At 33.0% G+C, this 14857-nt stretch overlaps 1 protein-coding gene across 4 annotated transcripts; it reads right to left on the bottom strand.

Annotated features, from left to right (window-relative positions):
* Window positions 1-8855: 8855 nt before the first annotated feature.
* LOC106060119 (tRNA (adenine(37)-N6)-methyltransferase-like) lies at window positions 8856-14832 on the bottom strand. Of its 4 annotated transcripts, XM_056008946.1 has the most exons (5): window positions 14613-14685; window positions 13054-13128; window positions 12477-12673; window positions 11880-12037; window positions 8856-11081 (listed from the first exon to the last, which is right to left on the bottom strand). In XM_056008946.1, the coding sequence occupies exons 3-5, from the start codon at window positions 12656-12658 to the stop codon at window positions 10051-10053; spliced, it is 1371 nt and encodes a 456-aa protein (XP_055864921.1). In that variant the 5' UTR covers window positions 12659-12673; window positions 13054-13128; window positions 14613-14685; the 3' UTR covers window positions 8856-10050. The 4 variants fall into 4 exon arrangements, with proteins under 4 accessions (XP_055864921.1, XP_055864935.1, XP_055864938.1 ...); XM_056008960.1 differs by lacking the exons at window positions 13054-13128; window positions 14613-14685 and adding an exon at window positions 14744-14832; XM_056008963.1 differs by lacking the exon at window positions 13054-13128 and having other exon boundaries at window positions 14611-14722.
* Between the last annotated feature and the right edge of the window lie 25 nt (window positions 14833-14857).

The following is a 14857-nucleotide window of genomic DNA, read 5'->3' as shown; positions in this document are numbered from 1 at the left end:
GTTTATCAACTGGTAGATCTTGACTATAGTATAAGTCATAATAAGTAGTATCGTCACTATAAGTATAATCAGTATAACCACTGCATTCGTTTCATTCACTGTCTGTATCAATAATCAATAATCGTGTGAAAGTGAAGTAGACCTTAGTCTTTAACTTTAGTCTAGGTGTTGTAGATCTAACTATATTATTCTAGATATTAAACAAGAGATCTAGATCTAGATATATATAAAAGTTCGGTTTTTTAAAAATTCGCATTCGAAATTTTAAATACCCAGATTTAAGTATTTATATACCCATATTGGTAGGTCCGAGTTAATCATTTATTAGATCTATTAATTAAAGCATGTAAGAAAAAGATAAAAGATTATTATTTTAAAAATATATTATTATATAAAAGATATAGTTATGAATATTTACTTTAAAAAATTAAACAATTGAATTTTTCACTTTTGCCAATTAACACTCTGGCTAGCAAAAAGGATGACTCCTCAATACTTTGAAAAGACGATAACTGCATGAGTTGGTTTGGAATTGTATTTTGTAAGACTAATTTTCAAAACATATCCTTCAAGCCTTCATGAGAGAGAACGAAAAAAGGTTGTCAAAAAAAAAAAAGCTGGCTGGACTACGCAAATAATGGACCAGCCTCTCTCTCTTGATATCTTGTTAAGAACATTGGTGACCGGGAAAAGTAGATGGTTTGGTTGCGCGGGACAGATGATAATAATGACATGTACATAAAAAAAAATCCAGATTTTGAGTAAAATACCCAAATGAGGATGTACTGGAAACACCTATTTTAACGAAGTGGCCTTAAAAAAAAATCTTTTGTGACGATCCATTATTCAGGGAAATTGTATCTATTTTATCAGATAGTCAGAAAATGGATAAAGTTTTTAAAGATCTAATAAAATATAGTGTGGGGAAGTTTTACTCTCAATGAAGGTCAATCCAAGTAGCTCTCGGAGTAAATTTCTTCTTTGGCACCCTCATCGATTTTTCAAAATGGTATGGTGCGCGAAAAAAGATGCGCGACGGCACTCTGATCATAAAATCTCGAAGCTGGTGTTCCAATGGTTACGGTATTGCCTAATGAAAGAATGTTCGTCAGGAAATCTGTAGTCGCAGATATAAGGAACTATTTTAGGTAAAAAATGCTTTTGAAACACAAAATTGAAGGTTAATTTTATTATATAATGAAATCAATGGATCTTCTTTTGTATTTTCATGTGTCAAAGTAAAAAACTATGTGCGCAAAGTGTATTTCTTAAAATTAGATCTAGGTCTAAATCCTTTCGATCTTTTCTCATGTCAACATTGTTAACCGTGGCCTAGATCCATAAAATACTATAGCTGTAATAGAGTCGGACAACTTTATTTTTTTTTGAGGGTCTTAAGTTTGTCTTAGGGCTACAATACATACACTACGGTCTAAGTTAGTACCCAAGGAACATTCCTGCCTAGTTTTATCAAGATTGGTCAAGCGGTTTTGATGTTTATAAGTAACATACATACACATGGGCGTAGCCAGGGGGTGGGGGTTGGGGTTCAACCCCCCCCCCCCCCGAAATGAACCCCCCCCCCCGAAGAGGGGAGTCGGAATTTAGTGACTGATTTTTTGCTTTGATTTTGTTTATTTTAGTTGAGATTTTAATACTAAACCATCACTTGCCCTAGCACAACCAAAGGGGTTTTGAGTTTAAAACCCCCTACCAGGGGGGTTCGAGTTTAAAACCCCCTACCAGGGGGGGGGGTTCGAGTTTCAAAACCCCTACCAGGGGGGTTCGAGTTTAAAACCCCTACCAGAGGGGTTCGAGTTTAAAAACCCCTTCCAGGGGTTTTGAGTTTAAAACCCCCTACCAGGGGTTTTGAGTTTTAAACCCTTTACCTGGGGTTTTTGCAGTTAAGCCCCCCCCCCCACTCTTCTATAAAACAAAACAAAAAAAAATGCAAACGAAAATCCCCTAATTCCAAGAGCACTGTTAAGGAAGATTTTGATTTTAAACCCCCCTTTAAAATTTACGATAAACCCCCTCTTCAAAAAAAAAAAAAAAGCTAATTACGCATTCAAAATGTTATGAGCGTAGCTAAATGGGTTTTGACTCAGTTTTGAGTTTAAACCCAACTTCAGCGGGGTTTGAAGGTAAAAAAATACCTCTGTAATAATAAAAACAATGCAAATTATACACTCAAAATGTATGAGTGTAGTCAAAGAGGTTTTGAGTTTAAACTCCCCTCCAGTGGAGTTTGAAGCTAAAAAGTACCTCTTCAATATAAATAAAAGCAAATTACTCACTCTAAAATCTATGAGCGTAGCCAAAGGGGTTTTGAGTTTAAACCACCCGGCAGGGGGGTTTGAGGATAAAAAATACATCTTCAGTGTAAGAAAAAAAAGCAAATTACGCACTCAAAATGCTATGAGCGTTGCCAAAAGGGGTTTTGAGTTTAAACCCCCATTCAGAGGGGTTTGATGCTAAAAACACCTCTTCAATATAAAAAAAAAAAGCAAATTACACACTAAAATTATTTGAGCGTAGCCAATCCAATCGGGGGGTTTTGAATTTAAACCCCTCTTCTACAGATGGCTTTTTTTTAAAGTTTAAAACCCCTCCAGATGGTTTCGAGTTTAAGATCCCCCTACAAAGCATTTTGAGGTGGAAAACCCACAACAGATGATTTTGACGATAAAACTTCTCTTTTCGATATAAAATCTAAAGCAAACTACAGTCACTTAATTCCAAGAGCGTATTCAAGAGAGGTTACTCATTTTTACCAGTGGCAGGGCTCCATTAATAAACTGCAGTGAATAGTCATCTGCCGAAATTGAAAAACACTAAATGTGGCTCAACAAAGATGGCTAAGACAGATTTTAGGAGTCAGTTATAGAGATCGGGTCTAAATCAAGGAAATCCTATGCCGAATTGGGAGTCGACCTCTTAGTAAGATTGTGAGAGAGCGACGCATGAGGTTTGCGGGACATGTTCTCCGACAAAATGAATTACGCATAAGAAGAGTTGCAATGATATCCTAGTACAACTTGACGCCACTCATTCATGGAGGTCCTCGTGGCAGGTGGGAAGAGGCTTCAGACATTACCAGTGACAGATTTTTATGGAAACAGCTTGACGTCAAATGCTCCGAACGGCGCGGTAGGATCTAAGTCAGTAAGAATAGCACATTAGGTTTTTGAAATAAAACTTTTTAATAGCAGGAAAATGCAGTGTAGAAACCTCAGAATATGCATTTTGTTGGCTTTCAAAACCAGAAATAGTGTATGGCGAGGGGGCTTCGCCCCGCGCTGGGGGAGCTCCTAGCGCTCCCCCAGACCCATTTGCTAGTAGTGGCGGGGATTTTCCCACTAACTCATGGAAGAACCTATTCTAGGGCACAATAAACGTCTTCCGAAAGAATGAAGGTTCAGAATGTAATAAAGATTATGTACACACACACACACACACATAAATACATTTAAAAAAATTTCGCCGGGGGGGGGGGTGCTATATATGAAATATAGATCATGTGAAACACAATGAACAGAACCAATTGATGATTTTTCTAAAGGTTTATAAAATAGTAAGCAAATAGATGCTATAGCATAAGAAAAGTGTTGATTTAAAGAGATATTTACCAAAAGAAAAGTGTTCAGTTAAAGAGATATTTAGCAAAAGAAAAGGGTTGAGTTAAAGAGATATTTAGTTAAAGAAAAGTGTTGAGATAAATATATACTGGCATAGCATAAGAAAAGTGTTCAGTTAAAGAGATATTTACCTAAAGAAAAGTGTTCAGTTAAAGAGATATTTAGCAAAAGAAAAGTGTTGAGTTAAAGAGACATCGGTATAGTATAAGAAAAGTGTTGAGTTAAAGAGATATTTAGTTAAAGAAAAGATTTGAAAACTCCATGGAAGGTGGACTCGAATCTTTTTAAAGCTCTTTTTTAGGCCTTTTTAGCCAGGAAAACCAGTGACTTGGCAGAATTTAAGTCATTGGTTAATATGCATGACTGAATGCATGACGCGTAGGACGTAATCATCTTCTTTTTTGAAGTAACGTCTGTATTATATAAGATTAGATAAGAAACCTATTTTCTTTAAAGCTCCATGGAAGGTGGACGCGAATCTTTTTTAAGCTCCTTTTTTTTCACACCAATTTTCGTTAAAACTCCATGGAATGTGGAATGTAGACCTTGTACACATATCTCAACGACACATACAAATTTAGAAGTAGATCTAAATTTAGAAAAGAAGTCTGCTTATATCTAGTTTTGGTGAAATAGTTAGGCATACTATTTGTTTATAAGCGGCCCCCGAAAAGGAAAAGATGCTATTAGTTTTATGTGGAATGTCTGTCCGTCTGTCCATCAGTCCAGTTTAGATCTCGTAAACTAGAAAAGATAGTGAAAATCTGAAACCATAATATTTTAGACCATTCAAAGTTCTGATGCAACGGCTACGTTTTTCTTTTCTGAAAGCGAAAAAACTAAATTTTTAAAATCAGTTGTGCAAGTTTTTTTTTTCCATAAAAATACACCACTTTTACAACTATTAACTATTAATAGTAACAAACAAGGGAGGCTATTTAGAAGGGGAGATGTCCATTTTCCATATTTTTAACATATTTATGCAAATGGTTTTAGATTTTTTTTTTTTATTACATTTGTATTTCTAAGTTATGTAAGTTCTGTCATACTAATTACTACATTTACTCAAAAATAATGTTTTCTTTTATTTAATAGAAAAAAAATCTATTTAGTATGAAACAAGTTGGACATAATTTAAAACAATAAATAATAAGTAATTTTTTTCTATTATCACGTGAAATGACACTACATAGTATACATGCAACATTAATGGAAATTTTTTTTTGAGGATTTGAATAAGAGATTGACCCTTTAAAAAACAATTATATCAATTAGATATTCATTAAGACATCAGTTAGGCCAGGTTCACATCTAACTTCACATTCACCTATACTTTGGTCTGCTAGACCGCTGGTGCACCATACAAGATCTGTCAACCTTCTTTCTCCATTCCTTTCTGTCATTGATCTTTGATAGAATTTAATTCTGATGTTCTTTCTGAAAATATTGATACCTGCCTTTTTACCTGCCTGGATGGACCACTTCGGGGGCCGATTTTGAGTTTGTGTTTCCACACAAACTGTCTTTGTAACCTTGTTTTTGTCCCTTATCGGTAAATATTCTCATTAATCCTCCACTCAGGGTGTAATCTTACAATAGCGTCTCAAAACAAAGAACGCCGCCTTGTTTATTTATACGTTTCGTATAATAAACTGTTTAATGTTGTGTGTCAATTTTTCTTTATAAAAAAATATGCTAGGTTATTATCGGTACCAATCCATTTACCCTGAGGCAAGGAGCTTTTGTTTTCATACTTTTTTTTTGTTTGCTACACTTTGTGACGACGTTTCGGAGGGCCGGATATGGCCGGCGGACCGTATTTTGGGCATCACTGTATTAAACACTTGAATCAATAATACCTTACAATAGGAAATTCCCTAAAGCGACAGTCCTTTTCAAGAACGCGATAGTCCTTTCAAAACTGATGTAGGAGCTAGATCTAGTTCTCTATCGAGCCAAATTTACATTTATTTCTTGTTTACTTTGAAACATTATAACGGTCAAACTAGAGTTTTCCCCATGTGGTCAATGGAGTAGTAATTCTTTTCTAACCAACACAAATTAACTGTTAAATTTATAAGAAAGTCTTTATAGCCGTATTTGAGACCAGCGTCCAACACATTTCAGGTTCCATGAAGTTCTGACTTGAAGAGATATTGTAAAAAAAAAAATGCTCTTAAAATTGTATAAATGAGGTAGGCCCTATTGTCCTAAACAAAGTTTTTGGAATGTTTTTCTTGTTAATGGTACTTGTGCTTTTACTTGGTTGTAACAATTATCTGAGTACGCTAGGGACAAAATAAAATGTAAATATAACGCTGTCTTCTTTGAAGTTCGATGGCATATTTTAATAAATAATTGCCAATAAACATATTTTGGGGGGTGGTTCCATTGGTAATTAGATAAATCTTGTACCGGTATAGCATAAGAAAATTATTGAGTTTAAGAGGTATTTAGCTAAAGAAAAGAGTTGAGATTTGGTGGTTCCGTAACCAGGTGGGAGGGTGCGTGAGAATGTGTCTGTGTTAGTGTGAGCAGGTGGGTTGGTCCTTTTTTGGGGGGAAGGGCAAAAACGGGATGGGCGTATTTTACGTGTGTATTTTAGGGCCTATGTATTTTTTAATATATTTTTTTTTCTTCTTGCAATTAAGTTTTTTTTTTTTTTTTTATGAGATTAGGCACGCGAATCTTTTTAAGCTCCTTTTTAGGCGGTTTTTTTTTTTCAATAGGGTCTACTTTTTTTTTCGTTAAAACTCCATGGAAGGTGGACGCGAATCTTTTTTAAGCTCCTTTCAGGCCTTTTTTTTTCAATACCTTTTTTCGTCCAAACTTTATGAAAGGTGGACGTAAATCTTTATTAAGCTCTTTTTATTTTCAATAACTATTTTCGTCAAAACTCCATGGAAATGGAATGTGGACCTTGTACACATATCTCAACGGCATATACGGATGTAGAAGTAGATCTAAATTTAGAACAGAAGTCTTATATCTAGTTTTGGTGACATAGTTTGTTTATTAGCGCCCCCTGAAAAGGGAAACGATGCTATTAGTTTTGTGTGGAATGTCTGTCCGTCTGTCCATCCGTACCGTTTAGATTTCGTAAACTAGGGGGGGGGGGGAATTTAATTTAAAAAAAAAAATACAGATGTCTAAAGCATTTATGTATAAGCTCTAGATCTAGATGAAACCAGCATACTGAACAATGGTGCAACAAAATGTGCGTGAGCTTGTAAAAGTGCGTTTCCTTCAGAGATTTAAACAAATCTAGTCAACTTGATTCAACCTGGTTAACAGCTTACGTTTTATTTATGAAAGAACATCGGAGATTAATTCATTAATTAAGTAAATTAATTTCTAGTAAACATTTCAAATTTAGTAGCTTGTCTTTGTTCATGAATGTACAATGCGTTGATTTTATTGAGAAAATGTATCCTTAGTTTGATGCCCCTCACCACTTGATGCCCCGTGCGGCCCACATCACTCGCACATGGCTAGCTACGCCACTGGATTAAAGTTACGTTATGTAAATTTAAAAAAAAAAGAGTTAAAATGTGTCTGTTCAAAAGAAAATACAAAGCATCGTGTCAAAAGTTTATTAAAAAATGGGAATATAAGGCCAATTCTAAATTATTTAATTTCTGAGATGCTAGATCTAACTTGCAGGAGACATGATTAGATCACAAGGCGCAACAACAATGATGCGAAAATGAACCACCACCCGCCCCTCCAATAAATGCATTTTTTTCTTTTGTCTTGTTATGCAGCATTTGGAAGCCGTGAAGAAATTAGAATAATGAATTAAGGGGAGTAGAAATAGCAGTCTCATTACCCAGAGAAGTTTTGTATAAGGGAGGTAAACGCTTTTTTTTTGGTTGTGTATCAATAATTGATAAGTGAATTGTACTAATATCATAGCAGCAAATGGACAAGCCATTGTCTCAACAGTTGGAACTCTAGAACGTTATTTGAAACATTTAGACTGGTGTAATGTACAGAAACAATAGGGAAAAAATACACAGTCGATACGTGTAACACATAGTGTAAAGCCAACTTTCAAGGTAAATGTTTAGTACAGAAATGACATGTCCGTGTCAGTGTAGATGCAGGAAATAAACATATATATTATAATGTATGATATTTATAAATTACTAGCCTGACATTACCCGCGGCCTGCGGGTCTAAGTTTGTGTTTACTAATCTAGTGGATTGGATTTAGATGTATGTTAAACGTAGCTAATGATCCTTTCACGTTATTTCTCTTTAGCTACGAAAATAAAATTAGTTTTGCGAAAATGGGTTTACCCGAAGTCGATACATTCTTATCTATTAAAAACGAAAAGAGCGATAGTTTTGTTAAATGAATGGGATTATAAAGTGAACAATTAAACGAAATAATTTTTAGTACGCGATTCATGAATGAATATAGATCTAGGCCTATCTCAACTCGGCTTCGCAGCTTTCGTAAACGAATGTAGCTTTAGAAAACCAAATTTGAATGTTTATTTGATCAAAATATGAAATGAATGGACTTTAATTAATATGTTTATGTGTTAAAGTATAAAACTATCTGTGCGAAGAGAAGTTTTATCATCTTAGTGTTGAATTAGAGTTTTAGATCTAGGGATGGGATTATAAAGTAAACAATTAAACGAATTAATATTTAGTACGCGATTCATTACGGTATTGTCTAATGAAAGAATGTTCGTCAGGAAATCTGTAGTCACAGTTATAAGGAACTAATTTATGTAAAAAATGCTTTTGAAACACAAAATTGAAGGTTAATTTTATTATATAATGAAATCAATGGATCTTCTTTTGTATTTTCATGTGTCAAAGTAAAAAACTATCTGCGCAAAGTGTATTTCTTAAAATTAGATATAGGTCTAAATCCTTTCTATCTTTTCTCATGTCAACATTGTAGACATGGCCTAGATTCATAAAATACTATAGCTGTAATAGAGTCGGACAACTTTATTTTTTTTTGTTGAGGGTCTTAAGTTTGTAGGGCTACAATACATACACTACGGTCTAAGTTAGTACCCAAGGAACATTCCTGCCTAGTTTTATCAAGATTGGTCGAGCGGTTTTGATGTCTATAAGTAACATACATACATACATACATACACCTCACATTCAACTTTATAATATAGATGTGGAATTAAGATATAATATGCATACATTGACTGTGTGTCCTTATACTATAGTTACAAAATAATGTTGCAAATAAACAAAATTTATTTATTGGTTGATTTATAATCGAATATGAACAATAATAATTATCTATATATATATAATTATATTCTTCCCTCAACAGTTTGGACGAGAAGAAGTAAAGGAAAGATCACAAGAAAACAAGAGTAGTATTCATACTACGGATAACTGGTTGCGCGCTTGGCTGTCTTTAAATTTATCAAACTCTGCCCACTCCCATCCCCCTTTGTCCTGCGGGAGGTTTGGACTAGGAACTAATCTAAGTAATCTACCATGTATATATATATATATGTAAATAGCAGGGCCAGACTTAACTATTGTGGGGCCCTATGTGAAACGGATTTCGCGGGGCCAAGTGAAATTTAAGAGTTTGTATTAGAAAATAAATTCGTCTATGCGTTTTATTCATTATTTACTACGTACCTACAGAATTACTTTATGAGTATTGCATGTAGCAAAGTCATATAGTATATCATAATAATTCTGTTTCCTACATAGATCACGCTCAATAGCAAGAATTACCAAATGTTTCAATCTATCTTTGAAAAATGTTAGTTATTACTATATTAAAAAAAAACAAAAACCAAAACCTAATAAATAAAGGCACATTCCTTGTTCCATAAGCTAGGACAAATTTGTACAAATGCTGCTTCTTTCCTAGTTCTATTAGAGCATGGAATAAGTTGCCTGAGTCAGCCAAGAAAACCAATGACTAAGCAGAATTTAAAACATTGATAACATTCATGACTAGATTGACCTTGGAACATTTATATATAATGTGTAGTGGAAATTTTTTTTTAATCTGCTGCTAAAGATCTAGATATGTTCTCTTACATGATATGCCCACTTACATATTTTTTGTTCAATGCGTCTGAGAGAATTTGGAAATATTTTTACCAGAAAAGATAGAAATGCAGAAAATCATTTTAAAATTCTATGCACATATATTTTGTTTCATGTCCAACTATAAAACAGTAATAAAAAGAAAGAAAAGTTAACTTTAAAAGAAACATAAGTGTGTGTACATTAAAATTATGTGCAGTGAGAAACCTGTATTAATGAAAAGCGATCAAGTAAGAAGATAATTAAAATAATAAGTCACAAATTGGTGAGCTGTATCTTTCAAGGGATATTTTTACATTACATGCTTGATTAGATAAATGAAGAAATTTACTGTATTTTCTTTTTACATTGTAATTTATTATGATGAGTCACCGTTTGAATTTTGCTTTAGTTTAGGCACAAGAGTAATAGGTTTAATTCTCACCACTTCCACTTGGTCATCGTCAAACCAACAAGTCACATGCAACACATCCAGAGTGAAATAGTACAAACTGTCCTGACAATGCTGACGTCTATACACAGAACGAGGCTCCTCTGAAAGAATTTCAGATATTGACCTTTCAGCCTCTGAGACATCTAACAACATCTGTAACTTGTAACTCTCATCAGGTGAGGATTGACAGAATTTACCCAACTGTTCCAAAGCCCTAGGTGTGAACAATACCTTAAGTTTAGATACAGGTGGATTGGTTAGCCAAGGGGCAACCATGGAGGTTTTATGTTGCAGAATTTCTGAGTTATCCTTCTTGAATTTTACTGATGACGTGATATTTTGAGAGGAATCACCTCCAATACTTAATAGTTTTTCAATGTTTACTTTCTTTGAGTGTGAACTAGAACGGTGATTCATACTGTTATCTGGAACAGTATTATTTGCTTTGGTGGATAAAATGTCATGAATTTCTGTACCAAGACTTAAGTTTAATATTTGACTTAAATCACTGTCTTCATTAAGCTTCTCAGAGGGACAACCATTATCTTCCTTGGGAGTTAGACTAGATTCAAGTGCCTCACCAACTTTTTTCAGTGCCCCTGACAGCTGGTAAAAACCTTCAGTCACCATATGGTGATTAAGTTCAGATTTTGGTTGAATGTTTGAACTGTTTCCAGACTCAACACTATTTGTTCCCCTTTGAGCATCTGTGTTAGCTGGGCTAGTTTGTTTTGATATTGCTTGATCATGTTCACTTTTATCAGAGCATGGAGCATCAGTTGCAAGTTCTAAGCTTTTTAAATGCTGATCATTGAGTGGAGTGATTTCATCAGTGCTAGTGCTGTCTTCATGTGGTAACAAATTCCTGGGACTGTCATAATCAGGAATGTATGGCTTGATATCCAGAACAGGTGTACCATCTAACAAATCTATACCCGAGATGTAAACTGAAGAACCTAAAAAATAATTAGATATAATAAATGAATTACGTTGAGTTTCAAATAAGCAACCAATACAAGGCTAACACTTTTATCTTAATAAAAAAAACAACAACATCTAAGGTTAGAAATAGCACAATTTATCAGAACTTACACTGGATTATGTATTTTTTTAAATAATCACATTGACAGAAAAAGCAGCATATTATATATATATTATAACCAAAAAAAAAAAAGCTATCACGAGGCCCCATATAATATTTTCTTTCTAAAAACAATAGCTAAAATTATGTATTTTAAAAGAAAGGATACATAACTTTTTAAATGCTAATCAATAGATATTGAGCTATTAATGACTAAAAGAATGTTTGTGTATATTGATATATGTATGATTCAATCAAATTACTGCTGATTTTAAATATTTCTTAAGCACCTTATTTCGTTATTTAAGTTTGACAGATATCTTTGTCAAGCATTAAAAATCTCAGAAATGAACAATGGCAGTATAACATTGAGTACCAAACAGAATGTCTCAAATTCCTCTTCTAATGATGAATGAGATTTAAAATTTTAGAATTTCTGTACAACCTTAAGAACACACCTCTAACATCTCATAAGCCATGAGGTTTTCAAGTGAACATCATTTCTTTCAGTTTTAAATGATAAGCTGTGTAAGCATGTTGATAACATTGCTGGCAGTGATCCAAATAAATACTAAAAAATGTTTTTACACAAAATTTACACATCTACAACAACAAACAAAAACAATTACAGAAGTGGGATTAAACTAAACAACAATATTAATTCCATTCTTACCAACAACTTTATCAATTTTAACCAAAGAGAGTCCAATGTTATTAGGCCTGTATGGTGAACGTGTAGAAAACACTCCTACTTTCAGTCCATCCAGTCTTGGAGGTTTAACTTTAGCTTTAGTATAAGTGTTATTGTTTTTATGAAAAACAAAAATAATCCTGAAATTCAAGAATTTTAAAAAATTATTGGAAGAGTATACTCTGTGCAACCACAACATTCAGTATAGCGTAAAGCATTCTTTTTTCTTAATTTGTAAATCTTGGTTTTAGTAAAAAAAAATTGATTTAAAACTTACTTTAATTTAGAATTAAATTAAAACCTTAGAACAGATTTAATCAATAAAGTAATAAATTTGAGATTTTATTTTGATATTAATATTTTTATAGTTAAAAACAAATTTTAAAAAATCCCACAAACACAAATTAAGAAAACAAAAGCTGATATTTTATTCAATTTGAAAAAAGCTGGTAATTTAATTCCATATAATTGTATTTATTTTAAAATTTTAAACCAATGTATTTACATCCTAACTGAAGTTCAGGACTCAATAAAACAAAGTAGAAACTGAACGAAGCTAAGTGAGTTAAGATAACCTACCAAGCATGTGAAAACTCTTCAAGACCTTGCAATGAATGCTCAGGATTGTTGAAAACACATTTCTCTATTGTAAGAACACCACGAGCTGCTTGACAAAGTGATGATTGCCTTGGAATTCCATTTTTGTAGTGAAAAACAGATTTCAAGGTACCAATGGGCTTCATCTTAAAACAACTGTCCATATCTGTTAATTAAACCTATTATTGGATTTAAAAAAAACAACAAATTTTTAGATTATTTAGATAAAAAAAAAAAGAAAGATTTTAGCTATACAAATTTATGTATGTACATGTCACCATGTAATACAGTATTTAGTAATCACAGTTAAACATTTTTATGTTGGAAGTTCAGAAGTTTCTTTTTGTTTACAAATTGAACAGCTAAAAAAAAAGATTTGTTAGTCTCTATGTTTTTGTTAGAAGAAATACATACACAATTAAATGCATGACAATCTAAGTCTATCAATATTTACTTCAACACTATATATCATAATGCTCAACTTTAAGAGGCCAGATAATTGGTTATAGTATGGTAAGAGTTAATGAGTGTAAAATATTTTTGGAAGGTTTGAGCTTACAATTCCACTCATCTCTTGCTGCAATGCAGGAGTTATGTGCAATATAATAATGTGTATCCCTTGGCTTTTTTTTCCCCGTAAGACAGCATTTAAAATTGCAAAGAATTATTTAAAATCATAAAAATCCAACAATTTGTAATATTTTGCAGTGCTCATGCTTATAATCTAGTAATGTTAGAATCTAGTCAACAGTAGGTATACATTGATTGACTACAAACTAGATCTACATATTATTATAGATCTAGAATCTAGATTTAGATATCGTATTGTTATGACTCTACAATGCACGCTGTCATTAGGTGTGAGACTGCGCACCATGAGACACAGGACAGAGACATGAAATAAGAGAGGAAGTAAGATGGCCGATGATTAGAGATGAAAACGACGCTTGTGATGTGATTAGTGTTGTTCTAGATCTAGTTTCTTTTGGTTATTAAACATTCTATTTTATTATTTTATAATCCTTTCGTTGAGGTTATTTGGCTAAGTTATAGCAGTATCATCAATCTTTTAGTTAGGGTTATTATTATTACCAGATCTAAAAGTAAACAGACTTAACACATGATTGTAAAACTAATGATTTAGTTTAAGATCTAAATCTTTAGGCAGTGAGTTGTTATAGATAGACATAGATCTGTGATTCTGTCTAGATCTAGAGACTCTATACAGGGACGTAGCTAGGAATTTTCTAATTTACTATCCTTTGAGGCCTGGGGGGCCCCTGCATTTTAGCGAAATATTTAATTTAAAAAAAAACACTCATTTGGGAGACCCCCTCAAGAAGTGGGGGCCTGGGGGATTTTCAAATTTCCCATCCTCCCCCATCCTAGTATTCCTAGCTACAGCCTACGCCACTGACTCTCTCTCTAAATCTATATATATACTATATTACTATATATATTGACATTGTAATTATAATAACTTAAGTGAGGCAACTCAACAAGACATAGACGTTTATTTACACGACATCACAGGTACACAAAACAACATCTATAGATCTTAGGCACAATCTCTCCATATTGCATATTCATGATATTGGCTCTCAACTTGGGCGGAAATCGTTCTCTTCTCTTCCTAATGTTGACATCCTTTTCAGTCTAGTTTATTACAGTGCGTACCTTCTATCTTTGATGGTGGTGCGCATGGCAGAGTTATAACAATATTTATGATCTATTATTACATAGAGAAAGAGTACAGAGAGACTATCTGAGTACTTTCTCAATATCTGACAAATCATGTAATCATACAGATATTTCTTTTTAGTTTATTATAGATCTAGTTTATAATCTATAAGTAGACAATATGATGAATAATAAATATCTGACAAATCATGTAAGTAATATTTATAATATTGTAATCTACAGTTTCAGTGTAATCATCATTATATTTTATATATTATAATAATTATTATCATGTATTTGTAATGAGTGTACTTATATTTAGATTTTAGATAAGACTCGAATCTAGCTAGAGTTTAGATTAATATGACTCTTAATGTTACATAGCCTATGTTACTTATACTCATAGACTAATCTAATCTAGATTTAGACAACACACACATTCGAATCTTGGTGGTGAATTCAAAACAAATGCTGATCTGGTTCATCTATTGAGAATTATCTAGACTCTATATAAACATAGATTATACTTTTTTAAATTATAGATGTAGGCCTATCTACATGATATCTACCAGTTAGTGTCTGTCTTTATTTTAATTAAGCTATATCTAAAGTGGCTTGTAGATCAAGATCTAGAGTCTAGATCTATATGACAACAAATGTTACTTAATGTAAATTTTAAGAGT

The sequence above is a fragment of the Biomphalaria glabrata genome, chromosome 1, assembly GCF_947242115.1.
Source record: "Biomphalaria glabrata chromosome 1, xgBioGlab47.1, whole genome shotgun sequence".
NCBI classification, from domain to species: domain Eukaryota; kingdom Metazoa; phylum Mollusca; class Gastropoda; family Planorbidae; genus Biomphalaria; species Biomphalaria glabrata.
The sequence above is the reverse complement of the archived record's forward strand: the minus strand, read 5'-3'. Positions and strand labels throughout refer to the sequence as shown.